This window comes from Carassius auratus, unplaced genomic scaffold, assembly GCF_003368295.1.
Source record: "Carassius auratus strain Wakin unplaced genomic scaffold, ASM336829v1 scaf_tig00216278, whole genome shotgun sequence".
NCBI lineage: Eukaryota > Metazoa > Chordata > Actinopteri > Cypriniformes > Cyprinidae > Carassius > Carassius auratus.
The window spans coordinates 1-19233 of NW_020528488.1; the positions used below are offsets into that span (position 1 = coordinate 1).

At 41.7% G+C, this 19233-nt stretch overlaps 1 protein-coding gene across 1 annotated transcript in view; it reads left to right on the forward strand.

Moving 5' to 3' along the window:
• Positions 1 to 1751: 1751 nt before the first annotated feature.
• LOC113097456 (glutamate receptor ionotropic, kainate 2-like) overlaps positions 1752 to 19233 on the forward strand; it is a 158892-nt gene continuing 141410 nt past the window's right edge. Inside the window, exons 1-2 of the mRNA XM_026262686.1 lie at positions 1752 to 1887; positions 6463 to 6674. Of these exons, the coding sequence (XP_026118471.1) occupies positions 1752 to 1887; positions 6463 to 6674 (348 nt within the window). The remainder of the gene's footprint in view (positions 1888 to 6462; positions 6675 to 19233) is intronic.

Below are 19233 nucleotides of genomic sequence, written 5' to 3' on the forward strand. Positions count from 1 at the left end.
GCTAGACTCCCAGCATGACCAGCTAACAAAAAAAGAAAAAAGGAAAAACCTATACATCTGTAAACCCACCCTAAAACAGGGGAAACCAGATAAGGCCAACAAACCAGCATAGACTTGGTCAATTACTTTTTAAGCAGTGTAATAATTGAAGCTGATACTACATACCAACTGTTAGCTTCAGGGAATGAGGGTTGGATACATAACCGAGCCGTTGCTTGTAACACAAAAAGCAAACAAATAATATATAGAATTATAACACTGAGGAGCCAGCTATTGCTACTATGGCACATCCAGTGGGCCATCCTCTGCTTAGAGACGGCATTCCCCCTCGGCCGGCATCCATGACAGACAAATAGCTGGTCTGAGGTTCTCAAGCTTTGTGTCCTGTCTACGTAGCATCTCATTTCCCAGACACGTCAAAGCAAAACTAGGGCTTGCAGTCTCACCACCTGATCCTTAAGGGACTTGTGGGAAACTTGGGACATAGCTGTCCTGGGGCCTCAGAATTACCTGGGAGTCAGCTGGCCGAGACTCTAGCCACGAATCGTCACTGAAGAAGAAGGCAAAGGCCAATGCAAGCAGGAGTAGAATTTTCATTTGCATAAACTTCAGCTAAACAGACTGCAAAGGCTCAAATGGGCACTGCTATAGTCTTCTGAGCACTAGAGAGAGGTCCCAAGAGGGTATAGAGGGGGGCCGTGTACGATTTGTCCTTCTCGCGCCCCTGAGGGGGCCTTGTAAGCGCCCTTTCAGATGGATCAGGGCAAGGTGAATTGCCAGCTACTCCAGGCAAACTGATGTGCCAGCGCAGTTGGGGGCCCGTCCAAACCAATGACAATGTAAGCCCATCAAACATGGCCCCCCAACCAGTGGTAGAGGCATCCGTTTGAACCAAAGCATGCCTGGAGACCTGATCTAGGGGCACTCATTCCCAGATAATTTCAAAGTCTGACCACAGGGGCAAGTTTTGGCAGTAGGATGGTGTGGCTTGGACCCGGTGAGTGCCACATTGCCATGCCCACTTTAGGACTTGGCCACGTAGCCATCGTTAAAGCGGTCTCATAATAAGCTGCCCCTGCATATCACTGCCGCTGCAGCTGCCATATGTCCCAGGAGCCTTTGAAACTGTTTCAGTGGGACGCATGCCTGACCGAATCCAACTCCATACTGAGAAAAGAGATCCTCTCCAAGGAGAGTTGGCTCTTTTCCCAGTTGACCCAAAGGCCCAACCAGCAGAGTACGAAAGCACCAAGTCCCTGTTTGCACACAACTGATCCTAAGACTGGGCTAATACGAGCCAGTCATCAAGGTAGTTGAAAATGTAAACACCCTGTTCTCTCAGAGGTACAATTGCGGCCTCTGCAACATACATGAAGACACGGGTAAGCCCGGAAGGCAGGACCTCATACTGATATGCTCGTCCTTTAGACGAAACAACAGCAGTGGTCTGTGGTGCGAAGGATCAACACAACTGCCTTCCAGCCAACAGTTCCACCGGGGGACCCCCGTATACCCACTAGCTGCACCACCATTAAGAGTGGTGAGGGAAGAGGAGTTAGCAGGTCGGTTTCTGGTAGAAAAGGGTGCCATCCATAACCTGGTTAGCCCCTCATGCACCTCCAGGAAGAATGCATAGCCATTATATTCAGATCTGATTCAGGCATTCCTATAGTCCTGGAGGACAGCAGCGCAGCCGAATCTTCCTCTCCAGAAAGCCTACTGCCTGAAGTATCCTCGACCTGACTGCCGCCATGACGAGAGCTAGATCGAAGCAGAGGCAATGGAGGTCTGCCCCTTTGAGGAAACAGAACTTGGCCTGCAACTCCAAGATGAGAACATTACAAACACAACTCAAACAGTACCTCAGAATGCTAAATGCCAAGGCATGTGAGACAGCGATTGTGACTATCACCCAGCACCAGGTAATAGTCTCAACCAGAAAATGCCTGGGTGATATGTTGTCTATAGCAAGACCCACATCGTCTTTACAAAGACGTAACATCGAGTTTGCCATGCAACATCATCTTTAGCTATTTTAAATGCTCTTCTGAATAATCTTTCAGGGAAAATCTTTTAGCCTGCACAGGGGAGATGGCCGCCTGCAACACAAACATGGGATAGTGCTGCCTGATGTGTGCAACATTCTTGACATGGGAAACCACCACAGCTGAAGTGCCGTTCCAGCAACACAAAAATCTGTCAAAGAGCTTAAAAAGTGCACCCGGCACAGTGCATGTTAGCTTCTGATGGATCCCTACATATGGCAGAGAGACATAGCATCTTGTTACACTTCTTGTTTTACACGGCACTTGTCATGTCGTTTCGTTCCTGTGATTCATTCGGTTTGGTGGGAAACATTCATTCATTCGCCAAACCGAATGAACGAGTGGCGGCCAATTACGACATCACAGGCTTGGTCGCGCCAGTGCAGTGCAAATGGAAGCTGGCGAAACCATTGTCTAGCATGAATAGGTTCTTCTTTGGGTATTTAAGTCTTGGAATGAGTGTTAAATGCATTATGTGTGAATTGATTATGCGTTTATTATATAATATATATATCAGAAATTCATGTTGCAGGTGACAAATAGTTGTGGTATTTGTTTGTGTGTTAAATGTTATACTTACCTGAGATTGAGATGGCCCAGAAAGGGGGCGGGGTTTGGCCTATATAATCTGAGGTCAAACTAAAACGGGACTAGTTTACCAAATCTAAGCGAGAGTGCAACTGCGGTGCCTCAAGCAAACCTCCACCCTGTGTATTGGTGGATACGTGTTACCTGTACTTAAGTTTTTTTTTTCTCTCCCTGTTTTGTTTCCCACTTTTGTTGTTTCTTTGATACATTTTGAGTTTTGTTTTATTGTACACCTCTAAATACTTCACTGCGGACTACCACTTTTGGCAACATAAATAAATTACACCATGCACGAAAGTGTGAGAGATCTTTTTTTTTTTTTTTACATCTTTTACAACACTTTTCACGTCCTAAGCGAGCTGGGTGGCGCTCACTTTATCACAGGGTGCTTCTCAGTTCTTATCTGTGCATCCTTATTTATTTTCCTCATTTCATTCCCCGTGTCTTTGTTCCAGCCCTGCCCTTATGTTGTTAAAATTTGTTAAGACATTCATAATAAATATTAATTAATGAAGATGCCCTGTTTAAAATATATGACATGTATGGTCTATTTAAATTACAAAGGTAAAATATATTAGGTAAAAAAATATATTAAAATTATTAGAACAGATGTGTGGATGAGAATTTTTAGGTTAAAAAAATGTTCCAATGTTAATGTTCCATTAAGATATCTTCAAAACGTAATTTGTGATCAGTAATATGCATTGTTAAAAACTTAATTTGGACAAATTTAAAGGTGATTTTTCTAAGTATTTAGATTTTTTTCTTGCACCCTCAGATTCCAGGGCCCATATTCATAAAGAATCTTAAAGCAAAAAGTAGCTCCTAGTGACAAAATTCTAAGAGAATTCTTAGAAATGTGGGCATTTTCTCTTAAAATTAAAGAAAAAATCATAGTAAAGAAAAAAGTAATTCAAAAAGCATCTTAACCCTTAAAAGAGGTCTTAAGGTCAAACTTGTTAGGAGCACAGACGAGGACTTTTAAGAGGCTTAAGAGTTTCTTTAGCAGAGGAGAAAATGGCAGAAAGACGATGAGGCAGAAGAAATGTGTTGCAGACAATGGATGACAGTGAGTTAATAAATGCTATAGATTAGATCATGCAGGGATCATGTTTGTGATTGATCTTATTAGAGACGTGCTAACATCTCAGACACAGTGCAGAAATGCCATAGCACCAGAAATTGAAGTAATCACTACATTATGATATTTGGCAACTGGGAAAATGCAACAATGCAATAGTGATGATTTGGGTCTGTCACAACCTTCTGTAAGCAGAGTGATCACACAAACAATTACAGCACTTTCATAACATCTTATTGTGTCGCAGTTCATTTCGTTTCCACTGGACATTCCCATCTTGCAGGCTCAAAAAAACTGCATTTATGAATATAGCAGGCTTATAGGTGCGCACAAGCAGGGGGAATGAACTGTTAATAGTTTGTGCTATACGCTCCCGTGTCCGCTTCTTGTCCCTTGCTGTGACACCCGGCCCGAATTTTCCTTTAAGAATGGCCTTGTGTTCATCCACTAACTGGGCTAACAGTAAACACTGTTCCTCTGTCCAGTTGGGCTTTCTCACCCTTCTTGGTTTTGATTCCATGTTTGCTACATTAAAGACCTGTGGGTCGAGCAGGTGTCACTCATCTCCAATCACTCCACCGACCTCGCCTCATTCCCACGGCTCTCGGCCCTGGCCCACTCGTCACAGTGTAGTGTGAGAGTAATAAGTCGAAGGGAAGAACCCAATATTGGTATTCTTCCCCAAAAGCAAACCTCAAGAACTTTCTGTGTTGAGGAAGGATGGATACATGGAAGTATGCATCCTTGAGATCTATCATAACAAACCATTTTGACCTGATCTGAGGCACAATTTGCACCTTGAACCAAAAGCTTTTTGAACTATTTGATAGCATGGTTCTATGGCCTCCTTCCTCAAGAGAGTGTCCACTTCTTTTTCCATTACCAGCCATTACATGCTCGGTGCCCACTAGTGTGGGGGACAACAAAGTTGAAATGGGGTGTGTAAGAACCAAATTTGATTCTGAAGCCTCTCTCTACAGCCTGCAGGATCAATTGTGAGACATTTGGCAGAAGGTTCCATACTGTCAGTAAGTTTACTAAGGGAACCAGCCATTACAGGCTGGCCTCTGGTATGGCTAGAGGAGTGAAGAGGATAACCAGGAGGGAATGACTGGGGGATCAGGCACCATATACTGAGATTTCTCCTCTTCAGGGAGGTCTGCCGTCAAAGCCCTGACGCTCATCAGGACTTCTTGGCCAAGGTCTTCCTGGTGAGAATGATGGTTCACAGATCTGCTTTCTTCTTAGAAGACACAGATTGAGAGCAACACCCTGACCCCTGCTCTTTCTGCTGGGAGGCAATGGGTAGCAACACTCCATTTCTGGTCTTGGTTAAATGAGGAGCTAGGGAAAACAGGGGCTGCTCCCACTGAGCAGCCCTGGGGACCCGAGGACAGTGAAGGAGGTACCATTGGAATACCACCGTTTGCTTCCTTACCTCCTGAAACTTTTCAATAACCGTATTTAATGTGTTGCCAAAGAAGCCAGAAGGCGTGAGTGGAGGAAGAATCCAGAATGAAGAATCTGTCCTCATCTTGCAGCACAGGCAGATTCAACCACAGATGCCCCTTCTTAGCTACTAGGGCTGCCATTAAAAAAACTGATGGTTCAGGCCATTTCCGTTGTAACTTGGAGAGAGATTCCTGGACTGATGCAGTTTGCAAACAACACTGGAAGCTCCCCTCAATCTCACTCAGGTCCTTAAGCAGGTCGGTCTGTTATGCCTGTAACACTACCATAGTGTGCAGAAATGCACCGGCCTGATGTGCCATTATATAAGCTTTCGCCAGCAAGGCCTACATTGTTCAGACCGACTTGGTGGGAGACTCAGGGCCTTCAGAGACAAGCAACCGTCCTCATGGTTCCATATCACTGCTCATTCAGCTCTAAAATATTAGAATAGTCAGAAACCTTGGGGGTGTAGTGCCAGGTACCAGGATGAATAGAGATTATTCCACAGCCTCGACACTTCAGTATATTTATATATATATATATATATATATATATATATATATATATATATATATATATATATATGGAAAATTTTTCTTATTTATTTTTATTTTTTTTCAGCTGATTACCTTTTGAGGTGGGAATCAGATGTCTCATTACATTAGGAGGTGGCATTTAATTGACAGGATTGTGCAACATTTCCCTGAAAAGTAGTTTATAGAGAAGATAAATATATAATGAAGGGCCATGCAATTTAATTATGTGGTATATTATGACTTTAAATATTTAAATAATAAACATTTCTTATGTTATTCTTATTACAAAGATTTAGAGAATTTCGTTTAAAGAATTAAATTAATTGGACCTTCTATATAGATGGCTTCAAATTATATTTCAAATGCTCTGTTGTACATTTAAAGGAATGTTTTAACCAAAAAAAAAAAATTCTGTTATCATTTAATATCATCCAACTTTTTTTTTGTTGAATTGAACGCAAAAGGAGATTTATTTATTGATTGTCCAAGCTGCACTCCTTCATACAATAAAGGTAATTAACAAATATAATTTGCCTTATTTCAGACTCATCACAGCAGGCAATTTTATGACAATATTTGGCGACCATATAAATTATATTTATCCATATGTGTTCCATGAAAGAAACAATGTTTTTGTAAGAACATCAGGGTGAGTAAATAATGACAGAATTTCCATTTTTGGAAACTATTGGTACAATTGGAGCTATTCCTGTAATTCTGTAATAGCCTAATTTATAATCTCTCTCTTTCTCTCTCTCTCTCTCTCTCTCTCTCTCCCTCTCCCATTTAGGTCTGATTCGTTTACAGGAGCTCATCAAGGCTCCATCTCGTTACAACATCCGATTAAAAATCCGGCAGCTACCAGCAGAAACAAAAGATGCCAAGCCCCTTCTTAAAGAAATGAAACGAGGAAAAGAGTTTCATGTAATCTTTGACTGTGGTCATGAAATGGCAGCTGGCATCCTTAAACAGGTGAGTCACTTCCATTATCTTTAACTGATTTTATATATATATATATATATATATATATATATATATATATACTGTAGCATGCTTTAAATGCTGATTTGACAAAGCATAGTCTGAAATTGTAAAACACCTTCAAAGTTTGGAGGATAGCAGTCAAACAAACATTTTAATACATTTTACACCTGTAGTATTAGCTTTCCACTCTGACAAATCTACTTACATCATTTTATTGAAAAAAAAAAGAAACAGAACAAATCGTCCCCTTGGAATTACAAGGTTCTATCTGACATTTTTGTCAAAATTGAGTTATTCACATATTCTTATTCTGTGACAATTTATTTACATTATGTGATGTTTTATTTTAAGTTGTGTACATTTTGGGATTTTTTATTGAAAAAACAAAAAGGTTCTATCTACAGAAGTCTATGGAACACAAAAACTTTAAACCAACTTTAAAAAAAAAACTTTTTGTTCTTCAGTAAATGACATTACATCATTCCATCCCCTTGTTTTTATGCACATATCACATCAGAAACAAGTAATGGAAGTGCAAAAACAAAAAAAAAACACATTTACTGTATAAATTCCTCCATGCACATTAAAAACTCATGTGACTTTGCACAATAGGGTGGCACAACCTGACTAAGCAGTGGACCAGTCTCGTTGCACAACATCTCAAATGTTGTTTTGGTCATTTTGAAATGCCTGAGCCAAAGTATGTCTTCAAAGTATTTCTGTATTATTGCCTACTAGAACTGTCTTACAAGACTGCATTCCCAAATAGCAGGCTTTCTCCTCCAAAAGCAAATTAATTATTGTGTTTCATCTGCTCGCTCTGAGGCAAAGTAGTGTATTATATATGAAAATTATTATATTCAGTTGCTTCTCCTAATTTTTTTAGTGATATGTAGTGCCAGTTTATCAGGAAGTAACGATTTTGTTCTCTTTGACTCATTGGACTGAAACAGCGCTTCATTCGCAAATGTTTTATGCGATATTCCAATTATATTCCAATAGTGATTGACTGAATGACTGATTTCAGCACTCTTATCATTTAAAAGTCTTTAAACAAATTCACATCCTTGGTTTAACCATCATACACTTGCGCTTAGGCAGGAGTGCCGTAAAGTAGAATGTAAATAGAAATCAGAGAGGTTACAAGTCTCCAAGGAGATTTTAAAGGACTGCCTTTCTGTCTATTAGTGTGCTGATAAAACAGCTAAAACTGATTATTTCTCAGATTTAATATCTAAAAATTCACATTATCCAAAAGTGTTGTTTAACACCTTTGATAAAGTGGTTAATCTCAAGAAATTTTCCTAAATCTAACCCTGAGTTGTGCATGAAGTTTTTAGACTTTTTTTAGGAGTGAGATTGACGTTTTATATGCATTTATTCTAAGTATGTTGTATGCCTCTCAATCTTTCAATTCAGTAACTGATAATGCTCAGCTAACTAATTTTTATCCAATTGATCTCGAGTTAATTTTAAAACTAAAACTGTCTAACTCTCCAGCCAATTTTATGCCAACCCGTCTCTTTAGAGAGGTGTAAGGTGCAATTGTTCCAGCTGTTTGACTATCTTGTCTTAAACATTCAGTGATTTGGCCATTTCTGAAGAAGCTAAATATCAATCCGTCTGATTTTAGTCATTTTCTACCTATTACTAAACTGCCTTATTTGTCGAAAGTGTTGGATAAGATTGTCTCTTTCCAATTGTCTGCATTCTTAACAGACCATAATATCCATGATTGTTTTCAATCAGGATTTAGGGCTCATTCAGTTTCAGTTCAGTTTCCCTATCGCGTGGGCTCACACAAGGGTCAATCTTAATTCTGTTTTCTTTATATATATTACCATTGGGGAGTATTTTTAGGAAACATGAGATTGCATACCACTGTTATACTCAATTTGTATGTCCAATTACACCCAGTTGATAAGTCCTGTGCTACAATTGTCAAGTGTCTTGAGGAAATCCTGGATGGCTAAGAATTGTCTCCATTTAAATGAGAGCAAAAGAGATGTGGTTGTCTTTGGTCCTATTAGCTCTTCTACACTTATTTTTAATTATTTTGGGCCTCTTTATAAAAAAAGATGTATCCAATACGCAAAAAATATCTGGGTGTATTTTTTGATTCCGAGCTGAATTTTGAACAAGTTAATACTGTGGTGAATACTAGTTTCTACTACTTAAGGTTGATTTCTAAGATTAAACCAATGCTCTCATCTAAAAGTTTGGAGACAATCATCCATGCTTTTATATCATCTAGATTGGACTATTGTAATGTTGTGTATTTAGGAATTTCTCAGTCATTGGTAAATTGATTACAGCTTGTTCAAAATGCTGCTGCCAGACTATTGATTAGTAAGAGAAAGAGGGATATAATAACTCCAATTTTAAAATGTTTTAAATGGTCTCGCACATTTTATGTTTGTCAGATCTTGTTATTTTACATAAACCTGTTAAGAACTTGAGATCTGCTGACAAACCATTGCTCCAGTTACCGCTGTTCCGACTTAAAGGGGTCATATGATGCAATTTCAAGTTTTCCTTTCTCTTTGGAGTGTTACAAGCTGTTTGTAAATAGACAAGATCCCACCCTCCTTTAAAGCCTTGTTTGTCACGGTGTGGGAAAATTTGTATAACAGCGCCCAAATGTTCAAGCAAAGAATGCGTAATTTTGATTCTCGCTGTAGTATTGTTGATGCTGCCATGTTTTGAAGATGCTTTGTGTTTTATTGTGAAAGCGAAAATATTTAGTTTTGCCTTCCAAAAAAGGACACTACTAGAAATCAGATGTTAAGTTGCATTTACAGCATATTATAAATATTCAGATGTGTGCAGTGGATTTTTTAGAGGACTGTTTCCTGATCCTTTGAGAGTAGACTATGATGCCAGCTGTTCTGACTCATAGTCGGTAAGTTTACATATTTAAAGAATTTGCCACTGATGATTCCAACGCACAGTGTAGAGTAGCGCTTGTTGTAGTTTCTCTTATCATAAATGCAGACGCAATACAGACGCAATGCAACGCAATGTGTATAGACAGTATAAGTCATTATAGTCCATAATTATGTCTCCACTTTTTGCAACAAATGGCTCGTTTGCAGGGCCGCGGGAAGTAATTTTGAACAGGGGGTGCTGTGAATGCTGTGAAAAAACCTATGAGCCTAAAAATAAATACATTGAGATTTACTACTTTATTGTCATATACACTTCAGTGCACAGCCAGCCAGGGTCTGAAACACACAGACATCAGTTCTCAGATATGCGCAATGTGCTATTAATCTGAAGCAGAAGCAGAATCAGAAATAATAGTTTAATAATCGAAAGAAAACGAAATAATTACTTTCATTAAAATTTCAGATAGCCTATACATACATGCAACTTATTTAGATACAACAAATAAAATTACAACAAAATAAAATATTAATCAAACTTCACAATAACGCAAAAACAATGCAATCGATTTGGTCAGCTGGCTTGAGTGACTGCACGTTTATGTCACACTCAACTCTATTAACTCCAAAATCTTTTTACGCACACCACAAGGAAATAATCTCTGACTATTTAAGCAATTTGTTTATTGAACAGTTCTCCACATCCATTACGCAAAGAACACACTTTCTGTCTCCATCTCCAACCTTTTTACGTAACTTCCGAACCTGTGTTGATTAGGCCTCAAAATATGAAAAATCCAAAATATAAGTAATAGCCTTTGTGTCAAAATCATTTTCTAAAATATTCATAAGGAATTTATAAATTGTGCAAAATATTTTAATAGGCCTACATTTTTTTTTAATCTCCCTCTCATCACTAGGGGGTGCTACAGCACCCCCAGCACCCCCACTTCCCGCGGCCATGCTCGTTTGTAATGGGTTTTATTGTTTTTGTCTCGTCGTGCCGGGAGACGCCATTGCAGTATGTTAAGGGGCATAAACGCCTGAGGTTTTCGGCCAATCACATTGCACTGGATACTTGGCCAATCAGAGCACACCTCCCTTATCAGAATGATGAGCTTTTTAAAAAACGACACGTTTCAGAATTGCGGGGCAGAAACAATAAGGTGGAAAATAATGTGTTTTTTATTTTATTTTTTTTACTTTAAACTGCATAAACACATTTTCCAAATACAAATATTAATGTTCTTTTAAGTGAAAAGGTGATCGGGTCTTTTCAAATGCCGGTCCTCATCTATGGAATAATCTAAATCTAGCCAATTACACTGCCCCCTCTGTGTTTGCTTTTAAAATGGCTTTGAAGAAGTATTTTTTTATATCATGGTGTTTTAATCTGATTTAGGAAAGACATAATGTTTGTTTTCTTTTTAAGATGTTGTGTTTGTTATTGTATGTGTTTGGTTATCTTTAATGCATTGTGCAATATAAGGAACTAAAATAAACTAAAAAATTTTTTTTTCCAATTTTCTCCATTCGGTTTTTTTTATGATCGAAACAATGTAATTGCATAGAATGAATGAATGGAAGAATGAATGAATTAATGAATTTAAGTACATAGTCTAAAATTAATATACATGATTTGGATGATACTTATATCTTATATGAGTATAGAATGTAATATATTGTCACCAAACAATTGTGCATTGCTACTTACAGTAAGTTATCCCAACTCAGTCTAGAAGTGTATGTTAAGAACTAAATTAGCCAGATATGAATTACAAAAATGAGAAGATCTGACATGTTGAGTTATTTTACATTTGTTGCGAAGAACAGAGCCCTCATCTTTCTGATCCTAAAATGTGGATTATTTGTTGATATGGTGATTTTTCTTCTTTTTATGTCATTTATTGACTCTTTTGATCTTGTGTGTGAGAATGATTTGTAAAAAATCAGTAAAGTGTACTGGTTTCATTGATTACCCATCAGCCAGTCAAACTTACATGCTACATTAGTCAGTATGTTTGCATGTAATTGGTTAATAGGGTAATGCTCCTGATGTGAAGTGCTATAAGAACAATGCTTTTAACAACTTTTGTTCCTAATATATAGGTTTATGCTATATTTTGAGAAGGGTCTGGCTGCAGACATGCACTTGCACTCTCAAGACAATGATGCTTCCGCAATTGACGTCACTTGCAATATTTGTTTATTTGTTTATTTAATTTTATTATTATTTCAATTTCTCAACATTTTACATTTAGATAAGATAATCATTATCAGTGGCAGTGGATATATGCTTCTATAATGATCTGCTCTCCAAGGGTTAGTGTGATATCCACCTTTGAAACTTTTGAACTTGAAAATCTGCTCATGCTACAGTGTCATTCTTTCCCAACCATATGTTTCTTTTCACATCAAATGAGAACATCTTGGGTTACGCATGTAACCATGGGAACGATACACTAATACCCCTAGCGGACACTTTGGGGATTGCCGCCAAAAGGACTGGTTTCTGAAGCAAATGTGAAAAAAACTCTAATCCCATTGGCCGACATAGACCGTGACCTCACAGGAGGGTGCCAAGTAATATAAGAGGGCACCTGCCGCATGCACCAATTTGGTTGTTTAAAGGAGATGTGAAAACAGGCAAACCATAGGCATAGCATGCATAACCCAAGGCATTCCCTTTCTAAGGAACTTGCACTGTGCCCTCTAGCGGACAATATAGGGAATTTATATGGATATGGAACTCCCACACAGTCAAGCTACGGCGCATGAGAGATCGCCAAGAGAAGCAACACAAATACAACAACCCTTCCCTCAGAAGGGGGCAAGCTACTGATGCCTGGGGCCACTTACATAACTCAGAAAAATGGGTAACCCAGCCAATCAGGAGGAAATCTAATAACACAGCTACACTGCTTTTTTCAGAGGTGCAATTTAACCCCCAAACCGCAATAAGGGCAAAGTGAAATCATGAGAGCAACAGGAGATTTTAAGCTCATGACAGATGCACCCAAGAGATGATTTGCCTTGTGATTGGCTGAATGTTAGCTTTCTCAAATCTAAATAAACAAATAAGAGAACATGGGCTGAAATATCGGCGGAGGGTCCAACAACGTGTGGGGGGACAGAATCAACTTTTTCTAAAAGTGATATTCAGATCGAGATGGACCAGCCCAATCAGAGGTTTAGAGGAAGACTTGGGATGGTAGGGAATTAACATTCTGAAAGGCAACAGCCTGCATCGTCACCTCCCTAAATTTCTCGACCACTGCCTCATCAGAGGTGCCGAAAAACCTGGAATGTGACAGCGGCGCATCTAGAACATTAGCATGATCTGCATGCTGAAAATCAAAATGCAGCGGAGCCAAATAACCTAAGAGAAAGAGCATATGGATCCCACTCGGTGCTTAAACTTGCAGCAGAAGCTTTCAAAAGGTCCATACCCTTTTAAAACTTTTCTGAAAGCTTGGCCTGTGAACCCCACCTTGGCACTAGCAGGACCCAAACCATGAGATGCAGATGCTTGTCCCTCATCTCTCGAGAAGAGGGAAAAATGTGAATAGAGCTTTCTCATTGGAAATTGCACCAATACATATAACATTGAGCGTGTCTTTGGTGTCTGAAACCTCAGTCACAGAGACACACATACTTTTTATAATGCTCACTTGTAACTGACGTGACATACAGCCAGGTACGGTAACCCACACTCAGAATTTGACCCATCCAAAGTGCACACACACAGCACAGCAGCGAACATACACCCAGAGCAGTGGGCAGCCATTTATGCCAGTTGGTGATTCAGTGCTCAAGGGCATCTCAGTCGGGGTATTGAGTATGGAGAGAATGCTGTACATTCACTCCCCCACCTACAATTCCTAATTCACAAGCTTTTCTTGGCGTCTCCATAATGCCTTCACATGCACTGTCAAACAAACGGCTCCTGAAGACAACAAAAGTTGGTGGTGTGTTTGGCAGGTGTCCTCTTATACTTCTGGCGATCCACCTGGTACGTCACGGGGATTGGGGTTGTTTCACAAGTGTTTCAGACACCAGTCCTGCTGGGGGCAGTCCCAAAAATATTCACTAGGGGATGCAGTGTACATTCCCTAGAAGGGGAAATGTCATTATTTAATGGAATATGGGTTTGCTGTTGTATTCAATATAATTTTAACTGTATACAATATACAATAAATACAAACATTTAACTTTTTAATTGTGCATAACGGGAAAGCAAAAAAAAAGTGTTGCAATTTTCAGCACTTGAATGGGTGGAACAAAGATGTCTGTCTGGCTAATGTCTTGAGCGCAAGGATCAAAGACGTCCATCCACCATGTGTTTACATAGAAAACCAATTAAAAAGTAGCGCAGTGAGTGCAAAACCACATTCTGTCAATGGCCCTGAGACAGACTGTTCCAGATTGTTCAAAAACAAACAAAAGTAACTGGCAATTTTGTGTCTAACATGTAAGTTGCTTACTATTTCTTATATAATGAGCTTAGCAGAAATGTTAAGCTCCTAGCTCTACGTGAAATTTTTGAATTTGTAACAGAAGATACAATACATTTTTTGAACTAGTTTTTCCTTTAAAGAGTGTAATATTGCTATAGCAAGCAATATTTTGTCAGCGTTGTGAGGTGTTAGAACACACAATTGATAATATGTAGAAGTTGAGGTAATCCGAATTAGCAAGTCTTAATTATCAAACAGAGATATCAAGAGATTACCAAGAATAAACTTAAACACTGCATGAAATGAGAACAGACAAAAACAACTCTATATACAAGGGCCAACACAGGCAACTAAATAAGACCTAGGACACACTAGACGATTTTCAAATATTAACAGATTTTAAAACCATGGGAGACCACAGACATGAAGACAATTTCCAAATATTTTTAGCCTTATAATTCTCTGAACGTGCAAACTAGATGTTTCGACCAGACCGCAAGACCACACACCAGTTGATTTTAGGAATGATTTCACGGTGACTCGTGAGATCAAATGTGACCAATGTGAAAAACACATGAAGAACAATTGACATTGTCAGCTGGTTCTCTAGGTGCACATTCTGTTGTACAGTAAAAAAAAAAAAAAAAAAAAAAAAAAAAAATATATATATATATATATATATATATATATATATATATATATATATATATATATATATATTTTTTTTTTACTGTACAACAGAATGTGCACCTAGAAATGCTCTGGTGCACACAGAGATCTCTGAGCTGGCCGGCACACTGCGGACCACTCGCGGTGCCGGATCTCCGAACTACGGAAAAAACAGAAGGTGAGACTGATACTTAGAACCATACAAAACATGGGCAAAGACAAAACATTCTACTCACGACAACAGACAGTAAAGCAGAGACATATAAGGGAGTGGGGGAACGAGCGACAGGTGGGGAAGAATCAGCTCGTGATCTGCACAACCCCACCACGATCAGCGCTGATTGCCCAGACCACGAGCTACCGAATAGACAGGACAACACAGACAGCAGGGGGGGACTCACCATGACACTGATGAAATTGATCAATGAGAGCGTGATCCAGAATATCGCGAGCTGGAATCCAGCATCTCTCCTACGGACCATAACCCTCCCAGTCTACCAGATATTGATGACCTCTACCCCTACGCCGCACATCAATGAGCTGCCATACAGTATAGGTAGGCGACCCCTCAATAAGCCTAGGAGGCGGAGGGGCAGAGGTCGGTGGCTGAAGGGAGGAGCGAAAGGTGGGTTTAATCTTAGAAACATGGAAAACCGGGTGGATCCTTCTAAACAGAGGGGGCAATTCGAGCCGAACTGACACTGGACTAAGCACCTTGGCGATGATAAACGGTCCAACAAATTTGGGTCCCAGTTTACGTGAAGGCAGTCTGAAGTTAATGTCCTTAGTAGACAACCAGGCTCTCTGACCACACACGTAAAGTGGGGGCTCAGTATGGTGACGGTTCGTCGATGCCTTGTTCCTCTCGCCAGTCGGAGTGAGGGCTTCTCTGGCGATCCTCCAAGTATGGAGGCATCTCTGAATAAATGCATGCGCGGAGGGAACAACAGCATCGGATTCTTGAGAGGGGAATAGAGGTGGCTGGTAGCCTAAACAGCACTGGAAGGGAGACAAACCCATAGATGAGACCGGGAGGGAGTTATGCACATATTCTACCATGGTCAACCTGGTCCATGGCGTAGTGCCGCATGGACCTTGGACTCCACCCCCCAGGTGAAAGCAGCCACAACCCGTTCAGGATGCAAAATGGCCACCGGGAGGGTGGGACTAGCCTCAGCCTCAAAAACCCACGACAGCTCGTTAGGTTTACCATTCTTAGAGCCCAGGCGATAAGAAATGGTAAACCTGAAACGTCCAAAAAATAATGCCCAATGGGCCTGCCTAGAATTTATTCTCCTGGCGGTGCAAATGTACTCAAGATTCTTATGATCAGTCCAAATGAAAATGGAAATCGCACTCCCTCTAACCAGTGACGCCACTCCTCCAGGGCCAGCTTGATAGCTATTAACTCCCTATTCCCAATGTCATAGTTCAGTTCCGCGGGGGTTAAACGATGAGAAAAGAAGGCGCAGGGATGTATTTTCTTGTCCGAAGTTGATCTTTGAGACAAAACTGCCCCAACCCCCACCTCTGACGCATCCACCTCCACAATGAACTGACGAGCTGGGTCAGGGGTCGTTAAAATGGGGGCCGAAACAAGTCGACTCTTAAGGTTCTCAAACGCAGCTTGGGCCTGCGATGACCAACAGAATCGTTTCCTTGTGGAGGTGAGATCAGTCAGAGGAAGGGCGATCTGGCTAAAGTTTCCGAATGAACCGCCTGTAAAAATTGGCAAACCCCAGAATGCGCTGGACCGCTCTACGACTATCTGGGGTGGGCCAATCAGCAACTGCCTTTACCTTGGCGAGAGAATAAAACCCAGGAACGGAACTGACTGTGCGTGAAACTCACACTTCTCCAACATAACGAATAAACGATTCTCCAGCAGCCGCTGGAGCACTCGCCTGACGTGCTGGACATGATCGCGCTCATTCTGGGAGAAAATTGGGATGTCGTCGATATAAACAAAAACAAACCAATCGACCATGTCTCGGAGCACGTAGTTGACGAGTGCCTGAAAGACCGCCGGGGAGTTGGAAAGCCCAAACGGCATAACTAAATACTCAAAGTGCCTTGTATGGGTGTTAAAGGCGGTCTTCCATTCGTCCCCCTCCCTAATCCTAACCAAGTGATAAGCACTGCGAAGGTCCAACTTCGTAAAGATGGTTGTCCCCTGAATGAGCTCGAAGGCTGATGACATTAATGGCAAAGGATAATGATTCTTTACCGTAATGTCATTCAACCCCCTGATAGTCAATACAGGGGCGCAATGATTCATCCTTCTTCTCCATGAAGAAGGACCCCGCCCCCGCTGGAGAGGATGAGGGACGGATAATGCCTGCTACCAGAGAATCATGTATATACCTCTCCATGGCCTCCCGCTCCGGACCCGACAGAGAGTAAAGGCGCCCCTTAGGTGGAGAAGTGCCAGGAAGCAGGTCAATCGCACAGTCGTACGGGCGGTGTGGAGGCAGAGATGAAGCTCAGGACCTACTGAAAACTGCTCTCAAATCATGGTAAGCCTCCGGTACATCCACCAAGTTAATCAGCTCCTCCTGCAACACAGAATGAGACAAGACAGGGGGAAAAGCAGCACCCAAACACTGAGCTAAACAAAAAGGGCTCCAAGCCAAAATAGAACCACGGGCCCAACCAATATGAGGGTTATGTTTAACCAACCAAGTGTGACCCAACACCACTGGAGCGGTTGGCGAGTGAATGAGGTGAAATCTAATCTCCTCAGCATGATTACCAGACGAGGTTTATACGACACACTGGGTGGTGTGAGTGATATTAGTGAGATGGGTGCCACAAAGTGTCCTGGCAGATATAGGTTCAGCCAGTGCAACGGCCGAAATCCCCAGACGAGTTGCCAATCTGGAATCCATGAAGTCGCCCTCTGCTCCAGAGTCAATCAATGCCGAAACCTGGAAAACAGCGCCCCCAAACTGTACTGAAGCTTGGAACTCTGAACGGCCACCAGTTGGCAGTCGAGTTGTAGTGACGCTCACCATGAACTCTCCCTTGCGTGAAAAGCGTCGCCCTGCCACAGGGCACGCCACTACCATGTGACCCGCCTCACGGCAGTACAGACAGAGCTGATTATCCAAGCGATAGCGTCACTCTCCTATTGTCAGCCGTGCTCTCCCAATCTGCATAGGCTCCTCCTCCGGGAGGATGCGGCGTTGAGACATTGTGTCACATGCTGCTCCATACAGGACCCAGGTGACGTGTTCATGAGGAATCCCCTCTCTACGGTGCAGAGAACGGAGAGTTATCTGGTCGTCGAACCGAATGACGAGATCGATAAGCCCATCCATCTCTAGTGAATAGATCTTGTCCTTCACCTGCTCAGCCAGGCTGTCGAGGAAGTGATCCCAGAGAGCCTTCTCATTCCAGCCGCAGGACATGGCGAGCGTGCGGAACTGAATGGAGTAACTGGACACTCACTGCTCTCTCTGCTGAAGCAGCGACAATGCTCATGCTGCTTCAATACCGCGTGCCAAGTGGTCAAACACCTTGCGCAGCTCACTCGAGAAGGCCTCAAACGACGCACAACAGTCATGCTTGCTGTCCCACATAGCCGTTCTCCACTCTCTCGCTTGACTAACCAGGAGAGTGATGATGAACGCCACCCTGGATTGCTTCGTGGGGAAACAGGAAGGCTGGAGAGTGAAAGTCAGCGAGCACTGGGACAGAAATGGCCGACATGAGTTGGGCTCACCCGAGTATGGAACGGGTGGATTGAGTCGCGGTTCTGCGTGGCGACCACTGGGCATCCGGGACAGACGGGGCAGCCAAAGGGCTGGCCTGCAGCTGGGCAAGCCATTTGGCTAGCCGGTTGAGTTGGAGAGCGATCTCCGAGTAGGCGGGACGAGAAGCTGCAATTTCCTCATGCTGTCGACCCAGAAGAGAGCCCTGCTGCTGAAGAGCTCGGAGCAGCTCTGTTTCCTGTGCTGAATCCATTTATGGTGAGTAGATTCTGTCAGGGTGCGTACTAGACAGAGGACTCAGATGCAGAGTAGAGAAAAGGAGAATCTTTATTCTTGCCACAAAAAACAAAATAATATAAACAATAATAAAATGCTCTGGCGCACACAGACATCTCCGAGCTGGCCGGCACACTGCGGACCACTCGTGCTGCCGGATCTCTGAACTACAAATCCTTTTTGACGGAAAAAACAGAAGGTTAGACTGATACTTAGAACCATACAAAACATGGGCAAAGACAAAACAATCTACTCACGACAACAGACAGAAAAGCAGAGACATCAAGAGTCAGCTCGTGATCTGCACAGCCCTGCCAAGATCAGCGCTGATTGCCCAGACCATGAGCTACCAAACAGACAGGACAACACAGACCGCAGGGGAAGCTGAGATGGCACCCTGCACCGTGACAGAAAGTCATACTCAGGTAAAAGTACAGATATCTCACCAGAAAATGACTTTGGTAGAAGTTGAAGTTACCATTGGGAATATTACTTGAGTAAAACTCTTAAAGTATGTAAGTATTTTGTACTCTTAAGTACAAAAATT